This window comes from Hevea brasiliensis, chromosome 16 (genome assembly GCF_030052815.1).
Source record: "Hevea brasiliensis isolate MT/VB/25A 57/8 chromosome 16, ASM3005281v1, whole genome shotgun sequence".
In the NCBI taxonomy this organism is placed as follows: Eukaryota; Viridiplantae; Streptophyta; class Magnoliopsida; order Malpighiales; family Euphorbiaceae; genus Hevea; species Hevea brasiliensis.
Genome location: NC_079508.1, coordinates 42,549,647 through 42,573,676, shown reverse-complemented (window position 1 = coordinate 42,573,676; position 24,030 = coordinate 42,549,647). Strand labels below are relative to the sequence as shown.

Here is a 24,030-nt window from a genome sequence, read left to right as displayed (position 1 = left end):
TTTCTTATTTAGAGTTTATTTGTCTCATGAAAAATTAAATATATGAAAAATATTTTCATTATTTGGATGTAATGTTGAATTAGTGATGTATTTATATTATATATGTATAAATATTTTTATATTTTAAAAAAAATTATTAAAATTTAAAAATAAAAAAAAAATCTTTTAAAAAAAATTTTAAAAATGACTTAATTTTCTCCTTAATTAGAAAAATATTTTCTGTTAACTTTTTTTTAGTGTTTTAAATATTAAAAAAAATACAAAAATTGTTTTCCTTAAAACAAATATAGCATTAAAGTGAGAAATGAGTTCCTTAGCTGAAAAAAAAAATAAAAAATAAAAAATATTTCCACCATCATGAAATTTGGCATTATCTTGATGGTTCATAAAATCCAACTATTTTTTTGGAAGAAAATTATCTTAAAATACATATAGCCATACATACATAATAATTAACAATATATTTCATGTAAATCAAAAGTCAATTATTTTACAAACTCATTATGTATAAAAGTGAATGAAACTTTGAACAAATTTTATAAAACATAAAATTGATTGAGAAAATTTGTAAAAAAGGAAAATTTTTCTTAGGTTTAATATATAAAATCTTCAAATTGTAAGTTAAATTTGAAGGATTAATAACAAAAAGCAAAAGTGATAACTTGAATAATGCTATTTTACAATTATTAATTTGTAATTTATTTATTTGTTTAATTTAAAATATATGAAATATAAATTTGAGATTTTTTAATTTTTAAAAATAATTATAGTATTATTAAATTAAAATTTATTAATATTATTAATTTAATAATTAAATGTGTCTATTGTTAAGTTTTAACCCCTTTTATTAAGGTGCATCCATCATTGCAAATTTAAGCTCCATTAACAAATTGATTTTTCTGTTAAATCAGACTCCTATCTATTAGTTAACCTCAAAGTTCACAAGTCACATGATTTTGTTTAGCAATAGAATTACTCTTAGGAAAGGCAGGAAAGTGTCAAGTGGTCAAAGTGTACTTGCTCAAAAGGTCAAATTTGAGCCGCTGTAAACCAAGAATCACCAAGGAATTCGAAGGGGTATTGCAAATATTTTTCTTAATGAGTTAATCCTCGAACAACATGATAATATTAATTTTTTTTTTATTTTGATTTATAATCGATTTATGAATCAATTATAAATAGTAATTAATTTTTGAAATTAATTTTTTCTTTTTCACTTTTTTTTTCTATTTTTCTCTCACTTTCTTTATCTTTTTCTTTTTCTCTATTTCCTTTATCAATTTTCCCTCTCCTATTTACTTCTTTATCTTTTTCTTTCTCATATATTTTATTCTTAATCATCTTTTTATTTTTCATCTTTTTTATTTAATTTATTTTTCTTTAACATAAAATAAAAATTTTTGTATAAATATATTTTTTATTAATAAATTATTTGTAATATTAATTTTTAATAATTTTTTATTATAATATATATGATAATTTTTTAATAATTTATCTTATAAATATCTTTTTATATTTAATTTTTTGTTAATATTTTTATAGAAATTATTATTAGTAATTCTTTTATAATTTTTTATTTTAATTTTTTTATAATATTTTTAAATTAAAAATTTATTTTTCAGTTGTTAAATTAATTATAAATAATAATCATTAAAGTGATTAAAAAATTATAAAGTTTCTGTTAATATTAAAAATCGATTTTGATTATTAAATTGATTATTACTGATAATCGATTGCCAAATTTTAATAAATTAACAATTAATTTGACATGTTGCTTTTTTTTTTTTTTTTTTAGCGAAGGTGATAGGCTGGAGTTGCGATGATTATGTCGAGGTCAATAGTGGTGTCAAAGTTGCTGAGTTTTGCAGGCTTGGTGTCTTGATCGACGGCGAGAGGCATTAGATTTGTGAGGACAATGACAAGGTTAGACGATTCTACAGTATCGACGGCTTTTATATTTTTTTTTTTTTGAGCTGCTAGGTGAGACCGTCTCTGCACCTAGGGTCATTTTTCGCTTGGGACATTTCCTTAGGCATTTGGCCGATCGTTGATCCCTTGCTGTGTTATCTACTCGTTATGCCTCGATGAAAGTTCTGCTTCTCGACTTCTCTGTTATGGTTTCGACATCCGAAGCCTAGCCTTCAAAGGGTCATATATCTCCCTCTGACAACTTTGGTTGGCCATCCAGTGGTGGTTCCATAAACTTTTAAGTAGTTTCATAGAATTATGTTTTAAGCTCATGTATTACAAATCAAATCAAATATTTACATAAATAAATATTAAATATTTTAAAATTATAATTAATAAAATAATATCATATCAAAATAATTTTCTATAAATTATTGGATATTTATGCGGAATATGGCCAAAAAGAAAAAAAAAAAAAATTGTAAGGCTGGGATTATGGGGATGGAAGAGAAATATCCGAATTTACGAAGATATTTTGGTATCAAGAGGTGCTACAGCGCTCTGCTTCTGTTTCTCCTTTGTTTGAGAGAGCACGCCAGGGGAACTGACATGGGGCTGCCCTCGGCCACCACCGCATCTTTTTCATTCTCGACTACGATAAGCGCTGCCGCTGCCAGAGCCGCCGCCGCCGCTACAAAGCCAAGATCTTTTCTCTACCGCGGCCTTTATTTCCTTTCAACATCTTCCTCTCCTCTGCTTCCTTCTCCTGTACGTCCATTATCCTTATCTAAATTTAATTGGGTAGCTAAAATGCTTATACTCTTACACTTTTCTGCGATACACCTTTGCTTGTTTGAGAATTGGATAATTGAGTTAAATATGCTTGTTGCTCCATGTCTTGATTTAAATAAAATGGGAAAAAAAACTATGTTATTGATTTAGTTTCTGAATGTTGAATGCATATCCTTCAAAGCACAGTAGATCTAGCTATGGTTCTAAGTCAAACTGAGGGCTTGGGCAGGGCATATTACCTTCTGTCTTTGCATCCTTGTTATCATTCTCAGTGATTTGGAGGGAGAAAATCCTGATTCATTTTACAATCTTGAGGGAAATTTATTTTGTTGGGCTGTAGCGTATTAGCATTCTAGACCCCTAACAAACATAGGTTTAATGTATTTTTTGAAGATTTTATTATTTGTGAGGAAGGATTATGACCAAAGTACAAGAACTGAATTCCATCTAAGGATTATGACCAAGGTACAAGAATTGAATTCCATGTGGAAAGCGTAAACATCAGGAGTTGATTGACCTTTCAAAGCCAAAATTTAATGTCGAATCTGACCTCTAGAGCTCCACTTGATTTTAATATGGAAGATGGTTATTTCATTTTTGGAGGGTTGCTTTTGGCTTTTGTATAGAAAGAGTTAAAATTCTGAATGCCAGAGCCTGTATTTTGATCCTGGAAATTCAGAGATGCATGACTTTTGGCGGTGGCTGAAACTTGAAATCAGATGCCAAATGGCATTTCAATCATTATTGAATTTTCAAGCTATCAATGCAAAAGTTTTAAATGTTCGAGTAAATTAACAATTCTGGAAAGGAATTATATAATTTTTAAATTTTTTATACAATTAAAAATCACCTTTTTAGGCACTCAAAGCTAGTGCTAGTGCAAGGTGCCATCAGCACTTTAAGCTTGAATTTCAAGGCTGGCCTCTTTCAATATGGATTTTCTATTTATGCAAATCTGTCTCAGTTTTCAAGTGTCTTTCATGACACATTACCAAGTTGCTGGAACTATAAAAAAAAACCCACTCCCTGATTAATTTTAATTGGAAATTTACAGCCATGTTATTCTTCATATCATTATTGACTAGAGGATGCATGAAGCTTTTGTTCTCAGTAGGGCTCCAACCAAAATTGGCATGTGCATCATTACTTGGTTTAAAGCTAAAAGGTTCATGAGTCATGAAATGACAATGTTGACCAATGTACCGTTTGCTGTCATTTTCAGAAGCTTATATGAATTAATATTGACTCCTTATCTCATAAATGCATCTCTGACATTACTTGGATACACCAAATTTTGAATCCAAGCATTCTGCAAAAAGTGATATCAACAATTTTCCTTATTCTTGTGAGGATCTAGGAAAATAGTTCTTTCATTGATATCTGAGTAGCAGTTTTGTTCATTGTACTCAATTAACATTTTATACTTAGAACTTTTCATATTTATCGAGTTGTACAAAAATGTTGCTATTGGATTGTTTCTTCAGTGTGGTCTTGAAAATTTGCAACTTTTGGCTAGCACTTTTGATGGTTGTACTTACTGAACAATATATTGTGGGGACTTTCTATATTTGTTGAACTTTTAGAAAAATATTGTTAGTGCAATCATTTATTTACTTGGTCTTGTTGGAAGTTTGCAAATTTTGACCGTAAAGCTTCAGTTCATGTTCAGAGAAAACGCAGTTTGTATCCTTGGAGATCGTCTATAGATAATGTTGCCAACAGAGTTTCTTGTAACCTGTTGAAAGTTGACGATGACATAAATGATGAGGCATGTGAGTTAGTTAATGGAGTGGCACTGTCAATAGGTGAGGGTGTTGATTCCATCCATGCTTATCTCTTCAAGGCAGTGAAAAATAATAATGGAACTGGCATACTGCTTTTGTCTGATATTTTTGGGTTTGAAGATTCATCTACAAGAGACTTTGCATATCGTGTTGCCTGCAATGGCTACAAGTATGTTTGCTTAATGTCTTTCCTTCTGCCATGTTTCTAACGCTTGTTTTATGCTTTCCTCTCCTTAATATAAACAATTGTCAATACGTCAGTTAGGGCAGTTTTACTCGATAAATGTTAAAAACTAAGTTACCTATTTCATATTCAAAAGACTCCCACCCAATAAGAAGCTTAATTGGTCACATACACTATACAAATTCAGTATGAGCGACACAGTTATGGAAGAAGAAAAAATAAAACTTGTTGACTGGTCTATGCCTGGTAGATATTTGGCAAGGAAATAAAAGATAAAGTCAAGAAAGAGAAAACAAGTTGTGACAGTGAACGGCAGAGGAAACTATACTTGGAGGATTGAGAGAAGAAATTTTAATTCTGTACGAGTGAGGCTAACATGAGCAAACGGAGTGGGAAAAGAAGGTACATGAAACGTCGGGTAGAAAAGCAACCTTGCTCCTGTTAGTCTTCCCAGTCCCCCTTCCCCTCCTCTCCTCTTCAATCAAGCTGCCTTAACTTTTCTGTCCCCGGGTGGATAAAATAATTTGTCAATTATGCATCATATTATCATCTTTTCTCTTTTTATTTTGTTGGATTATTTTGGTAGTTGAAGATCTAGTATTTATATTTTGTTTACCATCATAAAGGCATCTTTGGCACCTGTGTTCGATAAGTAACACTAAAATTCTCAGCAGGTTAACGTAATTGTGGAATTAATTACCTTTTATTAGCTAGTGTAAAAATCTAATATTATTTATCAAGTTTTAATTTTGTAGTTTTTTCTTGGTCTCTTTTGTTGGTGATTCTTTAAATACAATGATGTTATCATAATGTTGATGCTGTGTCCTTGATTATAATTTGGTTTAGTTCATTGTTGCTGACTCTCAAAGCCTGCATAACTTCTTGTGTCCATTAAATTAAACTGCAGTGTTCTAGTTCCTGACTTATTTCGTGGAGACCCATGGGCAAAAGACCGGCCAATGACAATGTTTGAATATTGGTTAGCAAAACAAGAACCCCAGAGAGTTGCAATGGATATTGCCACCGCAGCAAAATGGATGGCTGATGAATTTTTAGCTGTGGGAATCTCAAAGAAGCTGGGCATAATTGGGTTTTGCTTTGGAGGAGGCCGACTGATTGAGGTGCTATCTAGAGACCAAGGAGCTTGTTTTGGCGTTGGGGTCTCCTTTTACGGTACGAGGATGGATCCATCAGTAGCTTCCAATGTTAAGGTTCCAGTATTGTTTATTTCAGGGGACAATGATCCACTTTGCTCAGTCAATGTCTCGAAAGATATCGAGAAGAGAATTGGTCATGGGTCAAGGGTAATTGTTTTTCAGGAAAGAGGTCATGGCTTTGCGCATCGTCCTAACTCCCCTGAAGAAGACAGAGATGCAGAGCAAGCTTTTGTACTTATGAGAAATTGGCTACACGATGGTTTGGTCTTAGAAGAATGAGGACAGGCTATGCAAATTCATTGTGCTTGTCAAGTTTGCTGCATCCGCTGCTGATGAATAGGCTGAAATTTCTTGGGAGAGTAATGATGGAACACCGAAGGTTTAATGCTGTAGATAGTTTGTGTCAAAAGTTCTGCAAGATGCATTGTTGAATAGAAAACATAGTAGAGGAAGTCATGTACTTTGTTCAAATTGTAATTATCCTAACTCCGATGTTGTACAAACGGTAAAGCCAAGCATTGCAGGATTGTAGTGTTAGAATTCTATATATTTAGCTGTAAAAATCATATATCATGTGTATTGAAAATTTAAATAAAAAATAATAATAAAAAGATAGCTTCCGCCTCAGCACAAGCTGCATGCCAGAAAATGCCTAGCATGGGCTTGAGGTTCACAATCCGTGTAACGGTCGCCAGCCAAAACTTGAATGTGCTGTGGAGAAATATACAGTGGAAATATGTGAATCTTTCTTGATCATTACAGAAAATAAGAGCAGAAGAAGAAAGGAAAAGCTTTGGAAATTTCGATTCCTTCTTTTACTACATCAGAGAACTGTCATATATATAATAAATTTAGAAAAAAAAAATCAAAATTTCTGCATAAAGAGATGTTCAATCATGTTTCTTGAAAAAAAAAAAGACAAAAACAAGATTCAACAAAATAAAAATCAAAAGAGAAAGCAATTTTGGCAGTGTCGGCCAAGCAGTCCCTTCATAAGATCCTTGGGAAGACTTGGAACAAAAGTGACTGCTTGATCCCTTGAGTCAATCTTATGAATCTTGAGCTTGCAGACAAGTGTTGTCTCACGAATCAACCAAAATTTTCTGTATTTTGTAAAAACCATTGCAAGAAATGTAGAACTATCAAGACCATAAAACCTCGAGCGAGTGCAAATACCCTATGATGCATGGAAACGCCATTCGTTTCCCTGTGTAGGAAACGTTTTCGATACAGAAATGCCATGACACGGCGGCGGTGGGACGTTTTTGAGCTGTTTCATGAATTTCTGAACATTGGAAACGCGTGTCCCCAGCCTTCGTCATGCCACATCACAAAGATAGAAGAAGAAGAAGGAGGAGGAAGGGGGAGGAGGACTTACATGGTGGCTAGCAGAGACGGACAGTGGCGATAGCAGAACTAATACACTCTCCCTTTGCCCCTGCCTTCCCGTGAAACGCAGCATGTATTTGTGAAATGGCTTTTTATTGGTTGTTTTTTTTTTTTTATGTTTGTCTAATGGGTTTTAATTTTTTTGAATTTGGGTTTGATTTTGTTTTAGAACTGAGATTTGCATTTGTGGATGGGCTTGATTTAGAATTTAGATATACATTTAAAATTTAGAATTATAATTAATCAAGAAACTATATTTTTATTTTTATTTTTTTGAAATTTTAGTTATGTGAGTTATTAAAAAAATAATATCTATTTTTTTAACAAAAATTAATATGTAATTTCTAGTTATATATTTAATATTTTTAATAATTTATATATAATTTATTTAATTCAATTTATTTTATGTATAGTTATACATTAAAAATTTTTGTAGTAATTTATATAGTTAATGTATTCAATTCTACAGTTTAGTTTGTAATCTTTAGTTTATATATTGTTTAATATTTTTAAAAAATTATATTGTGCTGTTAATCTGGAGAATATATATATTCTTTTACATTTTTTATGCTTACGTGTTTTCGTAAATTTTTTTTTTACTTTTAAAAATATTATTTCTTTGTATTTTCGTGTTTCTTATATTTGCATTCAAATTTTCACTCTCTAAATTTTTTTACTATATAAAAAAAATCCCCTTGACTAATATTGTGAGATAATTTTTATAATATATCTCTTAACTTTATTTCATATTTCAATTATATCCCTTAACTTTAATTTATTGTAAAAAAATTTTAAAATTTTAATTTTATTTCACAAAAATTTCTTTACTATAGTAGATTAAAGTGATTTTGTGAAATAAAATTAAAATTTAAAAGTTTTTTAATAGCAAATTAAAGGTAAATAACGGAAGTAAAATATGAAATAAAATGCAAAAATAATGTATAAAAAAATATCTTAATATTATGTAATCATTTATATAAATTTTTAACAATAATATATAAATTGCTGCATATTATTTTTAAAAAATTATAATAATAAATATTTTATAATAAAATTATAATTATTATAAAAAAAATTATTGACAACAATAATTATTATTATCAAAAATTTATTAACGATAACAACAATTATTATATATAATTTTTTACGTACCATTAGTATTAGTTTTTCATATTGCTGTGTTGTATATTAAAATTATAGTGGTAAAATTAATATCATTACAAAATTTTTATTGCTAATTGCAATATTTGTTGTAGTGGGAATGATGCCCGCGAATCTTGATGCAAAATTGCGATCTTCGTCAACGAACGAGAACGTTGCTGTGCTTGGATCCTGTATGCTACCGCGTGCTCCATTGCTTCTAGTTACTAAGATGGTGACTGAAACAAGGTGATTATGGAATGGAAGAGCAGATAAAACCCTTCAAAATTCCAAAAACCCTCTCATCAAGGTCACTTGATCAAACAAAATTTTTTTTTTCTGGGCATTTGTGTTGCACAGAGCGTCTTCTTTCCTAGATAATAGAAGAGAAAATAGACAAAATAAAAAACTTGTTGAAGCAGACTCAGAACTTGGTTCAAGATCTACAAGAGTAACTTGAGATGAAAGATCTATTGACAGTGAAAGAGCTTGCATGTACATACTATTCGTTCCTTAGCATACGGGTGATCTCACAAAGGTTTAGTATTTTATGTCCAATTAATTATATCGTTGTTCTTTGAGATCCTATATCGATTGTAGAAAAGATATGTTAATGACTTATATGAAAATAAGAACTATTAAAATTATTGTGATTTTAACAGATCCTCATCGCAGAGTCATTATGTGTCTAATGTCTATTAAAAAAAAACTATATTGTTGAAATGTGTAATAGCATGCATTATCTCTTGATAAAAAAAATTATTGTTTAGTTTCTCTATTAGTTACTCTTCATATTTTTAAAAACAAATTATTTAATTCATGTGAATCAGTTCTGTTAACTTTTTAGTCCGTCAACCCATATTTGTTTTTACACTTAAATTGCTTTGACGCTTTTTCTCTTATTTCTCTCCCCTTATATTTTTTTCCCTCCATACGCACCCCTTCTCCTCCTCATTCTCTCTACTTTTCATATTTTGATATAAGTTAGTGCAAGATATATGTGCAAAAAAGGTTAATTTCCCTTAGTAATAAGATTGTAATTTAAGAAATTTATTTTTTAATAGTAAAAACATAAAAATAATGTTTAAAGAATTAAATAAAAATATTTGAATAATTTTAAAAAATATAAATTCACACTTAGTATACATTGTAACATCCCGAAGTATACACTGTAACATCCTGAATTTTTAAGTAAAAATTATTTTCTAACTTTTAGTGTTATGAGCTTTGTATAGGTATTTTCATTTCGATGAAATTTCACCAGTGATCGGGATTGCATTTTCAGGTCAGACACACAGGCTGCTAGACGCCCAGACCCACTTTAGAAGTGGGTCAACAGTACAGTGCTTTCCACCATTTTGAGTCACCCCTAAGCATTAGAATCGACGTAAGCAAACTAAAATTCTAAATTTCCTTATTTACCTAGTGTCAGGTTTAGAATAAAAATTCATAAAATATTCATGAGTGGTTAGAAAATTATGATTCCTTTTGCAATTGTCTTATAGCATTGTTAAGGACTGTGGGGAAAAAATTTTAGAATTTTTAGAGTTAGTTTGAATAACTTTTGCAAAATGTTAATTTTAAGCCTTATAATTGAATTGTCGGACCATGTGAAATTTGTTTGGATTGGAGGGCCCAGGAGGGGCCAAGCGATGACATCCCGAAGTATATTTTGTAACATCCTGAATTTTTAAATAAAAATTATTTTCTAACTTTTAGTGTTATGAGCTTTGTATAGGTGTTTTCATTTCGATGAAATTTCACCAGTGATCGGGATTGCATTTTCGGGTCAGACACACAGGCTGCTAGACGCCCAGACCCACTTTAGAAGTGGGTCAACAATACAGTACTTTCCACCATTTTGAGTCGCCCCTAAGCGTTAGAATCGACGTAAGTAAACCAAAATTCTAAATTTCCTTATTTACCTAGTGTCAGGTTTAGAATAAAAATTCATAAAAATATTCATGAGTGGTTAGAAAATTATGATTCCTTTTGCAATTGTCTTATAGCATTGTTAAGGACCGTGGGGAAAAAATTTTAGAATTTTTAGAGTTAGTTTGAATAACTTTTGCAAAATGTTAATTTTAAGCCTTATAATTGAATTGTCGGACCATGTGAAATTTGTCTGGATTGGAGGGCCCAGGAGGGGCCAAGTGATGACATCTCGAACTATACATTGTAACATCCTAAATTTTTAAATAAAAATTATTTTCTAACTTTTAGTGTTATGAGCTTTGTATAGGTGTTTTCATTTCGATGAAATTTCACCAGTGTTCGGGATTGCATTTTCGGGTCAGACACACAGGTTGCTAGACGCCCAGACCCACTTTAGAAGTGGGTCAACAGTACAGTGCTTTCCACCATTTTGAGTCGTCCCTAAGCATTAGAATCGACGTAAGTAAACCAAAATTCTAAATTTCCTTATTTACCTAGTGTCAGGTTTAGAATAAAAATTCATAATATATTTATGAGTGGTTAGAAAATTATGATTCCTTTTGCAATTGTCTTATAGCATTGTTAAGGACTGTGGGGAAAAATTTTAGAATTTTTAGAGTTAGTTTGAATAACTTTTGCAAAATGTTAATTTTAAGCCTTATAATTGAATTGTCAGACCATGTGAAATTTGTCTCGATTGGAGGGCCTAGGAGGGGCCAAGTGATGACATCCCGAAGTATATTCTGTAACATCCTGAATTTTTAAATAAAAATTATTTTCTAACTTTTAGTGTTATGAGCTTTCTATAGGCGTTTTCATTTCGATGAAATTTCACCAGTGATCGGGATTGCATTTTCGGATCAGACACACAGGCTGCTAGACGCCCAGACCCACTTTAGAAGTGGGTCAACAGTACAGTGCTTTCCACCATTTTGAGTCGCCCCTAAGCAATAGAATCGACGTAAGTAAACCAAAATTCTAAATTTCCTTATTTACCTAGTGTCAGGTTTAGAATAAAAATTCATAAAATATTCATGAGTGGTTAGAAAATTATGATTCCTTTTGCAATTGTCTTATAGCATTGTTAAGGACTGTGGGGAAAAAATTTTAGAATTTTTAGAGTTAGTTTAAATAACTTTTGCAAAATGTTAATTTTAAGCCTTATAATTGAATTGTCGGACCATGTGAAATTTGTTTGGATTGGAGGGCCCAGGAGGGGCCAAGTGATGACATCTCGAAGTATACACTTTAACATCCTAAATTTTTAAATAAAAATTATTTTCTAACTTTTAGTGTTATGAGCTTTGTATAGGTGTTTTCATTTCGATGAAATTTCACCAGTGTTCGGGATTGCATTTTCGGGTCAGACACACAGGTTGCTAGATGCCCAGATCCACTTTAGAAGTGGGTCAACAGTACAGTGCTTTCCACCATTTTGAGTCGTCCCTAAGCGTTAGAATCGACGTAAGTAAACCAAAATTCTAAATTTTCTTATTTACCTAGTGTCAGGTTTAGAATAAAAATTCATAAAATATTCATGAGTGGTTAGAAAATTATGATTCCTTTTGCAATTGTCTTATAGCATTGTTAAGGACCGTGGGGAAAAAATTTTAGAATTTTTAGAGTTAGTTTGAATAACTTTTGCAAAATGTTAATTTTAAGCCTTATAATTGAATTGTCGGACCATGTGAAATTTGTCTGGATTGGAGGGCCCAGGAGGGGCCAAGTGATGATATCCAGAAGTATGCACTGTAACATCATGAATTTTTAAATAAAAATTATTTTCTAACTTTTAGTGTTATGAGTTTTGTATAGGTGTTTTCATTTCAATGAAATTTCACCAGTGATCGGGATTGCATTTTCGGGTCAGACACACAGGCTGCTAGACGCCCAGACCCACTTTAGAAGTGGGTCAACAGTACAGTGCTTTCCACCATTTTGAGTTGCCCCTAAGCGTTAGAATCGACGTAAGTAAACCAAAATTCTAAATTTCCTTATTTACCTAGTGTCAGGTTTAGAATAAAAATTCATAAATTATTCATGAGTGGTTAGAAAATTATGATTCCTTTTGCAATTGTCTTATAGCATTGTTAAGGACCATGGGGAAAAAATTTTAGAATTTTTAGAGTTAGTTTGAATAACTTTTGCAAAATGTTAATTTTAAGCCTTATAATTGAATTGTCGGACCATGTGAAATTTGTCTGGATTGGAGGGCCTAGGAGGGGCCAAGTGATGACATCCCAAAGTATACACTGTAACATCCTGAATTTTTAAATAAAAATTATTTTCTAACTTTTAGTGTTATGAGCTTTGTATAGGTGTTTTCATTTCGATGAAATTTCACCAGTGATCGGGATTGCATTTTCGGGATGTCTATTTAGTCACACTTCCTTCATAACAATTGCTCCTCTATGTTTAAACTTGAATTTCAGTTTTTGAATCACTGAATTTGGGGTTATAGAACTCAAGTTATGGTCAAAATACCATAACTGGTCCCTTTGCCTCAAAGCTGTCCAGAATTTACAATTCCTGGTCAATAAACTTTGACCAGTCATTTGATCATTTTATGGTCATTTTTAGACTTAGGTTCCTTCACAAGATATATTCCTCTATGTCTTAGGGACTCCCAGGTACAATTTCATAATTTTTCAAGCTTGGTATAGTAAGTTATAGTCAATGTATTAACCTAGACTCTCAATCCTATAAAGGCAATAACCAAACTTTAGGGCAGTATGTTTGACCCTCTTTTTAGGGTCTTTACACTTAGAATTTGACAAAAGTGTCTAAATAAATATTTTAGCCCTAAGTATCATGTTTCCATATCATATTGGTACATCTCAAATGGAATTTCCTAGTGGGAGTTATAGCCAAATGAACACACGGGTATCAAATGGCATTATGGGTTCAACTTAATATTTTCCAGATTTCAATTCCTAATTTTGGCTAATATTTTCCCTAGGATGCAATGGTTTCTAGAGCTTGGTCAAAACATAAAAATTGTTGTGCTATGTCTTATAAAACTTTTAGCACTAGTATCACTCAATTTGAAGCTTTGGAGACCAAGTTATGGAATTTTTTCCAAAACTGGTCAAGCATACCAAAGGAACAGTATTTTGGACAATTTCTAGGTTAACAGTTTTAGTGACCCAAATTGTGCTAACAAATTGAATTGGTTAAAGGCAAAACTGAGTCAAGTCGTCTTCATGAAAAATGTAGCCCTATGTCTAAGCTTTCCATTGATGTAAATTTTAGGTCATTTGGACCAGTATAGAGAGAGTTATGACCAAATGAACACGTACTGTTCATTTGGTCATTTTTTGGGTTGGCAATTTTAGTGACCCAATTTGTGCTAACAATTTGAATTGGTTAAAGGAAAAAATGTGTGACACCCCTTACCCGTCTACAGTGTAGCCGAGCAAGTTATGCCACTCAGTGTGTCGGAACACCAATTCATGTTTCAATTTCAATTAATCCCTTTTTAATTCATTTTTTTATAATTTCTGATAAATCTAAATTTTTTCGCAAATTTTATAGAAAATCCGGCAGAGTGCCGGCTATAAATTGGAAAAACAGTTCTTCTGAACCTGTTAAAAACACTCCCAATAATATCATCACATTATTCTCAATCAACCTCCAATATATTCTCAACAATTTCTCAATTCACTTCAGTATCTCAAAATTCAATTCAATTCAAAATACAGTCAACTCAATGAAAAATGCTCAATTTATTACTGAACATATTTCATAGATACTTACATCAGAAGCATAATTACATGAATTTATAATATACATTATAGAAGGTTACAAAATACAAAATATCAAAATATCAAAATATCAAAAGTGGCCTAATGTCCTACCAAATGCACTGCAATGTGAGGTGACTCTGAACTCTGAGTGCAGATATGAAGGCTCACCCTGTATGAGGCCTGCTGGACTCCCCAGCTATGTCTCCAGTACCTGCGCGTGGCAAAAGCGACGCGCTAAGCAATTCTGCTTAGTGGTGACAATATAAAATAAAATAAAATAAAATAAAATAAAACAAAATAAAATAAAAACATGTGTGCAGAATGTATGTTTACATTTTTTGGTATGCTTAATTTCAAATATTTGTTGCAATATTATTCAATTAAAGTTTGGTAAGATTTATTAACATTGCCCAAGTAACCTATACTAGTTGACTGGACTGGATAAACGGGTAAACTGATACTGGGTACTAAGTACCTCGGACCATCACACCATCGGTCACTTTGTGTCTCCCGGTGTGCAACAGAACAACTAATAAGCTGTGATAATTATCGGGGATTAAACCCGAGTATAACAACTCAATATCATAGCCAAAGGCAATTATGTCACAGAATGGCATGGGAAGCCATGAAATACAGAATGGCATGAAGCCATATGCAGTACTGCTAACAGAACCCTATTGGCATGCCAACCTATCCAAACCAATCACATTAGGCCTACTAGGGCATTTAACACTTTTCATTTATGTAATTATTTGAAATTGAATTTTTGTGATTACTATTCATTTCATTGGTCAACCAAAATGTTGACTTTTGCATTGGCAATAGGTAAATTAGTTTAAATATCATCAACATACCACATTTTGCATTTTAAACTTGTTGGTATTAGTTGCCAATACCATCTCTAAGTTTAATGGGAATTGGACAGAATTTTCAGTTTTCAAGCTTTGGGTTTACTGTTCCATTAGTCACTTTTGCTGTAGGAATTTGGAAAAATAATCAACATGAAAGTTGTTCCTTATTTTGTCTAGTTGAATTTCCTTTTTTGAATCACTCCATTTGGAGTTTTGTAGCTCAAGTTATGGCCTAAAAACCATAACTGGCCGGATTGGGCAGAACCCAAAATTCTGGGTAAAATTGTTTCTGCCAGATTTGGTAACTCAAGTTTGGTTGGCAATTTGACTAGGTTATGATCATAATTTGGGTCAGGTTTCTTCATAAAAGTTGTTGGTCTATATCTCAACTTGTTGCTGGTAAAATTTCAGGTCAATTGGACCTTGCTACATTGAGTTATGGCCAAATGACCAAATACTGTTCATTTGGTCATTTTGCCCAGGCAGATTGCAGGTCACCCGGATTAGGGCAAACTTTTGGTCAACTTGGTTTGATTTTCTGGGCAGGGTTTCTTCACCAAAGTTGTGCCATTATGTGTCTAGTTTCATGTCCAATTGGCCAAACACCAATTGAACCTCTACAATTCAAGTTATGGCTGTCCAAACAGGCTGGACTCACATCCAAACCTGCAGGTCACACAAGGCAGCCACTCCAACCTCAAATCCCACAACCCAATTCACTTCATTTTTGATTCAAACCAAACCAAATGGTCACTAATTGACCATTAAAACCTACTTCCATTATCACAAGATCAAAGTCTCATTCTTCAAGCCAAACCCTAACTCAACATTTCAAAATCATGCATTATCATTGCATTTATCAATTCACTTATAAGATACACATTAAGGGCAGCCATACTAGCATGTTAGCTCCCCAAAAATCATCACCATATTACCCTAACCATGGCTGCCAAAATTTAGGGTTAGCATGCCAATGGTGTTTCATCAAATTTCTTTGTCATTTACACACATTTATAGTTCTTAAACATGAAATTTAAGTGAAATTCAAGGTTTAGGTCACTAACCTCTAATGGAGTGAATTTCAAACTTATCAAAGCTCCTCCTTTCTTCTTCCTTTTGCTGTATTTAGCTTACCCAAAGTGTAGAAATAATTTTTTGTGAAGACCAAGATGAGTTTCAAGGAGGTTTAATGGGTTATCTAAAGCTTTCCCAAGCTCCCATGGAGTTTCTCTTCTCTTTCTCTTTCTCTTTCTCTAATGTTCCCGTTGGTTTTGGAAAGAAAATGGCTGCTGGATATTTTTTCTTTGTTTTTATCTTATTTTGTGTCCCTTTTATCTCTTTAGTCATTTTGTTAAGTGGTGATTGGGTGGAAACTCCTAATTACATAAGCATGACATCATAATTCCCAATTTAACTCATTTTTCTTTCTTTTCTTTTCTGCCCAATTTCAATTTAATTTTTAGCAATATTTATTCATATTTTGTGTCATAATAATTATTTACTTAACTGGACAAGTCGGCCAAAAATCACCTCTGAAGGCGAAATGACCAAAATGCCCTCCGTTTGGCTTAACAAACTAAAATTGTCTGTACCGATTGAAATTTTTTCTAAGTATTTTCTTGGCATTCTAATGCCATAGGAACCTCAATGACCATTCTCTGGAGTCCCAATAATTATTTTATAATTTTTCCCCTGGGTCTAGGGCTCCTAGTTGCAAGAACCGCAACTTCTCACTAGGTTACCCATCGCTAGGGCACCGGCTCATTTAACTTGGTTGTATTTTATTTCTAAAATTTTTACTAAATTTTTCTTATTAATATTTGGGTTAATTATGGTTCCTCACTTTAGTTTAAATATTTTTCCGGATGTTCTAGCTGTCCGGACCGACACTGGTCACTGGAACAGTAGACTGTACGGACTAGCTAAAATGAGGATGTTACAAAATGAGTCAAGTGGTCTTCATGAAAAGTGTAGCCCTATGTATAAGCTTTCCATTGATGTAAATTTTAGGTCATTTGGACCAGTATAAAGAGAGTTATGACCACTGTTCATTTGGTCATTTTTTGGGTTGGCAGTTTTAGTGACCCAAATTGTGCTAACAATTTGAATTGGTTAAAGGCAAAACTGAGTCAAGTGGCCTTCATGAAAAGCGTAGCCCTATGTCTAAGCTTTCCATTGATATAAATTTTAGGTCATTTTGACCAGTATAGAGAGAGTTATGATCAAATGAACATGTACTGTTCATTTTGTCATTTTCTGGGTTGGCAGTTTTAGTGACTCAACTTGTGCTAACAATTTGAATTGGTTAAAGGCAAAACTGGGTCAAGTGGCCCTCATGAAAAGTGTAGCCCTATGTCTAAGCTTTCCATGGATGTAAATTTTAGGTCATTTGGACTAGTATAGAGAGAGTTACGACCAAATGAACACGTATTATTTATTTGGCCATTTTCTGGGTTGGCAGTTTTAATGACCCAACTTGTGCTAACAATTTGAATTAGTTAAAGGCAAAACCGGGTCAAGTGGCCTTCATGGAAAGTGTAGCCCTATATCTAAGCTTTCCATTGATGTAAATTTTAGGTCATTTGGATCAGTATAGAGAGAGTTATGACCAAATATCATTTTCTAGGTTGGCAGTGTTTGGTCATCTGGGTTTGGGCAGAGAATTGGTCATGATTTTGGCAAAATTTGGGCATGGTGTCTACATGAAAAATGGGCTATTTTGAGTCTATTTTCACCTCCAATTGGCCTCATACCAATTGGAGTCACATTTTCAGTTATGGGTCAATAAACCCACTGGACTCATTGAGTCCAAACTTGCAGAAAACTGAACACTCCCAATATCTCAATTCCTTCAACTTCCTTACTTCAATTTGCATGCAATACACTTCTATAAGCAACAATCTCAACTCAATAGGTCAATTTCAACATTTACACCAAGTCCTCAAGCATTTACACAAACCCTAATTTTCAAAGTTTTAAATTTTCATAAACACTACACAATCAAATAGCCAAACATTTCAACTCATCACACATTCTCATGGAACTATTTTTCATCACTTAAAAGTAACAAACTTCAAGTTCCTTGGCTGCCAAAAATTCAAGGGTTCTTTCTTAAAGATTTTCTTTTTGTTTTAATGATATTTATGCTTGGCTAAACATGCTTTTCATATTTAATAAAGAGAAGAAGAGGGATTAGTGCACTAACCTTACTTGAGCTTCCCAAACCTTAACTTTCTTGCTTCTTACAGGTATCTATGGCTTCCTTATGGAATGGGGAGTATTTTTTGTAAAGGGTGCTAAAGGTTTTGATGAGTAGAAGCTTAGGAAATCAAGCTTGAAAGCTTGAATATTAATGGAGGAAATGGGGGACAAGGGTGCTAGAGGAAGAGAGAGAGAAAGAGTGGAGAAGAAGATGGAGTTGGTGGCTTTTGTCTTCTAATGGGTATATATATATATATATATATATATATATATATATATATATATATTCTATTGTGTACTTTAAATTTGAAAATTCCCATAATCTTTTTTTTTCTTTTCTTTTCCTTTCTTTTCTTTTCTTTTCTCTTCTCATTTTCCAAATTCAAATTCATAAATTTAATTTATGTTAATTATTTTATTTCCTAATTTTAATTTGACATTTAGGTCAAAATTCACCTCTAGGGTGAAATGACCAAAATGCCCTCTATAGTGCTCATCGGGTTATTTTTATTATTTTATACTAATTAATAAATTCTCTAAATTTTATTTTATTTTCTCTAAATTTTTTCCTACATTTTTTTTAATATTTATTTCATTAATTTATGCCTCCTCACTATAGTTTAAGTGTAGTTCCAGACACCCTGACTGTCCGAACAGACATTAGTTGTCGGAACAGTAAAATGTACGGACTACCTTTGATGAGGGCGTTACAATAAGTCCATATAAGAAATAGTTTACCAAACTAAGCAAATCGAAGGTGCAAATCCACTAAAGGCGAAAATTCTACCATTATCAAGTTTATCAAGATGATAGTTCACACTAAAAAAAAAAAATTAAGTCAATGACCAAAGTTTTGACATGAAACGAACCTAAAGATTCATACTCGATAGAGGAACTAATGATATAACTCCTCAAATTATATATATATATATATATATATATAAGTAATCCAGTAACTCGGGTTTTGAGATAGCTCATGAACCTAATGATATTTAGGGGGTGTTTGGTTTACCTGTTGGGTGCAGCTGATAGCTGATAGACACCCAAACAGGTAAATTGTGGTGTTTGGTAAGTTTAAAAAAATAGAGCTGATAGCTGATGGGCAACTGATATGATACCCATCAGCTGCAGTTTGTATCAGCTCTATTTTTAGAGCTGTTTCTCATCAGCTGATAGCTGATCTGATTTTATTTTTTATTTTGACCATATTATCCTTTTTTATTTAACTTGAAAATTAATATTATTAATATTTTTATTTTTTTTATTTGTAATGTTAATATTTTAATTAACGTATTTCAACTTTGTTAAAATATTTTTTATTAATAACATAAAATATAAAATATTTATTTATATCCAAAAACTTAAAATTAATTATAAATTTTTCTATTAACAATAATAATTATTTTATTATTTTATCTATATTTTTAAAATTATTTAATTATCTTAAAAAATAATTATTTTCTTATTTCAATAATAAAATAAATGATATAATATAAAAAATTAATAATTATATATTTATTTAAATAATATAATATAAAAAATTAATAATTATATATTTATTTAAATAATATAATATAAAAAATTAATAATTATATATTTATTTAAATAATATAATATATTAATTTAATAATTATATATTTAATTTAATAATAAAATAAATAATATAATGTAATAAATTTATAATTTTATATTTATTTAAAAAAAATAAATTATATGATATATACCCTTATTAGTCATTTCACATATTAACAGCAACAGCTAAATATAATTTTACCAAACACTTAATATAAAATAACTATCATCAGCTATCAGTTATCAGCTATCAGCTAACAGTAACAGCTATCAGTTGTATTCAACAGTTAATCCAAACAGGCCCTTAATGGTTCAATCATGAGATTTATTTAATTGGTTCAATTTTTGTAAGACCCACTCAATAAAAGAAAAGAATGTTGATAAAAAATGAGCAATCTTAGTAGGATTGCCAAATATAGTAATGCCTATAATTATGCACTATATATATATATATATATATATATATATATATATATATATAAGTAATCCTGTAACTTGGGTTTTGAGATAGCCCATGAGCCTAATAATATTTAATGGTTCAACCATGAGATTCATTTAATTGGTTCAATTTTTGTAAGACCCACTCAATAAAAGAAAAGAATATTGATAAAAAATGAGCAATCTTGATAGGATTGCCAAATATAATAATGCCTATAATTATGCACTATATATATATATATATATATATATATATATATATATATATATAAGTAATCCAGTAACTCGGGTTTTGAGATAGCCCATGAGCCTAATAATATTTAATGGTTCAACCATGAGATTCATTTAATTGGTTCAATTTTTGTAAGACCCACTCAATAAAAGAAAAGAATCTTAATAAAAAATGAGCAATCTTGGTAGGATTGCCAAATATAGTAATGCTTATAATTATGCATTATAAATAGAAATGTAATCATATAATTATGCTAGCTAATAATATCCATATAATTACATAATTGACTTATCATAATCAACCATTATCTATATCCTATATAAAGAGCTCGGATCATCTATAGAGTCATATTCTTTCTCCCTAATCAATCTAATACACTACTCTCATATCAACTCTAACTTGAGCGTTGAAGGGTCTTCACTAAGTCCAAACTCGGTAGACCTCTGATCCATTTATTTATGTTTTCCAAATCCATACCCACAAGGAATTTCCATGAACCGCAACATGTCCTATTGTTCATTTAAGATGCACATGGCTGTTCCATATCCGGTTTAACCAAATATGTACTTGGCATAATAGATACAATTCATGCTGAAATTTTATTTGGCAATTTCTTTTAAATTAAACAAGATATGATTTTATAAAAATTTAATTCACCTAATCAAAAGAGCTATAAAAACTAATCAACACACCCTATTTAGAATGGTTCTATTTGCATAATACCTTTTGTAGTTTCATTCCCAATTTAAATTTTAACAAATTATAAATTGATAAAAATGGCCTTGCACTCAAAGTTATCGTTTTAAATCATTAAAATCTCTAAATTGTATGTTCATGCAAGGAAAATTAAAATATCCCTTAAGTTCTTACTAAAATAATCCCACTCGTATTTAATCATATAATATGAGGGTAATTAAATTAGCAAAATAAAAATATGTAAATGTATTTTGGCTTTACTGCTAAAGCTACTATCAAAAAAGCACTTATTTTAAATATATTAGCTGAAAGTATTAAAATTGATTTAAATCATGTCACAATGCACATCAGGGATTGTTTGGTATAGCAAAGCACGGCATGGGGAAGGGAGTGCATCGAATAGGGAAGGGAGGCAAAGCATCGGCAACATACCTGACCTAAGCCCTGAGCCGTCACTACCACTCACCTCCAATCGCATCCCTGAGTCATTGCCACCAGTCACCTCCAGTTGCCGCCCCACTAGTGCTAGGTACTCCTCCTCTTCTTCTTCTTCTTCTTCTTCTTGTGGCGCAATTTGATTTTAACCTAATATCCCATTCTGGTTATTGCAAGATTCTTTTCAGTTTTAATTTTAGGTTTTTTTTTTTTTTTTTTTTTAAGAAATACGTATCCAGCAAAGGAAATGCATTTCTGATTTCAAGAAATTGATTAAACAGCCCGGAAACATTTCCTGATCGTGTCCTCGTGTTTCTGAAGGGGAAACGCAGCCCCCTCCCATTTGTGTGCATCGTAGCCATTCATTACACATGGATTGTTTACTTGAGAGGGAGCGTCATTGTGGATTGTTTGAACTTGCCCAAATACCTATTGTTTATAAATAATTAGAAGATTTTTAAGATTAAATTGTAAAATACTAGCATAATTTTATAAATAAATTAAATAATTATAATTTTATTATTAAAATTTTAAAATTTTAAATTTCATAGAACCCACATGGGTCAACTCATGAAAAATCATTGGGTGCCAACTAGGTGCTCAGGACAGTTGATGGTTCTTATGTTAATGCTTGCCAAAAGATGCTGCTTGGTCCCTTGGATTAGAAGGTCGTAGAAGACTTACGTCTCTAAGAAGCAATGCAATGGGTCAAGAGTACTGAAGACCTCTGTGTTGCAGCATTTAATCTTTGAAGTCTGGTTAATGCAACTTATTTTTGTTCAATCATGGAGGATTGTAGGTTGATGTTGCAAGAGCTACCAAATTGCTTTTGTTGTGTTTGTTCGGAGATTAACAAATGCTATCACTCATATATTAACTACAACAATTCATTCTAAGTTTAGTTTATAGGAGTAGGATAATGTTCATCTTTATTTTGTTGTTGATGCTTTATGTACTAATCTTTTTGGTTTAGTTTGAATGAAGTATATTTTCTAAAAGACAAAATAACCATGTTAGCATTTTTAATGTCGTTAAACTTTTTGTTATCTAAGTACTACATGTCCTAAATTGCAATGAAAAATTTATCAAGTCCTAACTATTAAAAGCATCAAACAACAAGAAAAACAAAACATTGCAAGAAATGCTCTATGAAAAAGTTGGAAAGTTATGCTCCGCCAATGACAAATTGAAGAGAAGTACTTCATGAAATAGTTGGAAAGAAGTACTCCTTCAACAGCAAAATAAACTAGCAAACAAGGAGAGAAGTGCTCTATTAAAGTAAAATCACTTAGAAAACTTGGAGAGTAATATTAAAAAAAAAAATATAATTATTGTAATAATGCACATATTTTATATGTAATTAATTATTTATACAAAGATTTAGAGTAATAGATATTTAATATATAAAATTTAAACCTAACTAAACGTGAACTTTTCCCAAAACATAATTATATACTACTTGAACTTATCTCAGTAGAGTTCAATTGTATCAGATATTTGGACATTCTTGACACATTACTGCCTCTAAAAGTAACCACGGAGTCTCCTTTATTTTTTGTATATGGTAAACTATAAGTTAGCTATTGAGATTTATCATAACTCATAACTTAATGTCTTTATCTTTAATTTGAAACAATTTAGTTTTTCAATTTTTATTATATCAATACATTAGTCTCTTTGTCCAAATAATCAAATTTATTGTTAATTAAAGGTTAAATGAAAAAAAATACTTTGACCCTTTAATTTGAAACAATATATTAAATCCATGAAATTTTGTTTTATTAATAAAATGGTCATTGTATCTAAATTTTATACTTAAATAATTATATATTTTATTTAAATATAAAATATACATATGTTATAACTAAAATATAATAAATATATATATCCTCATAATATTTGCATCCTAAACTATTTGCATCATGCTTTAAATGCATTTCATGTCCATATTTATAATTATGAATAATTAAATATATGTGAGCGTGATAAGACACATTTAAAATTAGGTTGGTCAAACTTTTTTTTTTTTTTAATTTTTCATGATTTACAGTAAAATCTTATGAGTAATTATACATTGACTAAATTAATAAATTTCACAATGTGATAATCTTTTATTTATATAATTTTATAAGAAAATGATCCAATCAATTTTTTTTTTAATGCCAATCACATTAATTTTATTTATGACTTTGGAAATAAATTTTTAGACAATATTGTGGCAAATTGGAATTTTATAAAAAAATATTAAAAATTGTAAATTATCTTTTATTTATATGATGGTCACTTTTTCATATTTTAAAATTTATTTATTTGATTAATGTCATATTTATCATAAAATTTTACTGTAAATTATGAGAAAATATAATAAAATTATTTAAACTTTTTAAATTTTAAATGATTCGTATCATATTAAAACATATTTAATAAATTTATAAATTATAAATATAGATATAAATATATTACCGACATAAATATTCTAATACATTAGGATACCACTCCCAAAGAATATTTTAATAAAAAAATTATTTATGATATTTTAGACATAATATATACATATAGTATATTTTCAA

General features: G+C 30.7%; 1 protein-coding gene, 1 long non-coding RNA gene and 1 pseudogene across 3 annotated transcripts; 2 read left to right on the top strand and 1 right to left on the bottom strand.

The window, feature by feature from the left end:
• Positions 1-24,030, bottom strand: part of LOC110636702 (uncharacterized) — a 172,631-nt pseudogene that overhangs the window by 109,007 nt on the left and 39,594 nt on the right.
• On the top strand, positions 2,365-6,427 carry LOC110636677 (uncharacterized). 2 transcript variants are annotated; one of them, XM_021786480.2, is made up of 3 exons: positions 2,365-2,709; positions 4,370-4,653; positions 5,576-6,427. In XM_021786480.2, the coding sequence occupies exons 1-3, from the start codon at positions 2,404-2,406 to the stop codon at positions 6,102-6,104; spliced, it is 1,119 nt and encodes a 372-aa protein (XP_021642172.2). In that variant the 5' UTR covers positions 2,365-2,403; the 3' UTR covers positions 6,105-6,427. The 2 variants fall into 2 exon arrangements, with proteins under 2 accessions (XP_021642172.2, XP_021642182.2); XM_021786490.2 differs by having other exon boundaries at positions 2,367-2,676.
• Positions 21,369-21,979, top strand: LOC131174827 (uncharacterized). The gene is made up of 2 exons (XR_009145054.1): positions 21,369-21,554; positions 21,686-21,979. It is a non-coding gene; the product is annotated as an uncharacterized LOC131174827 (long non-coding RNA).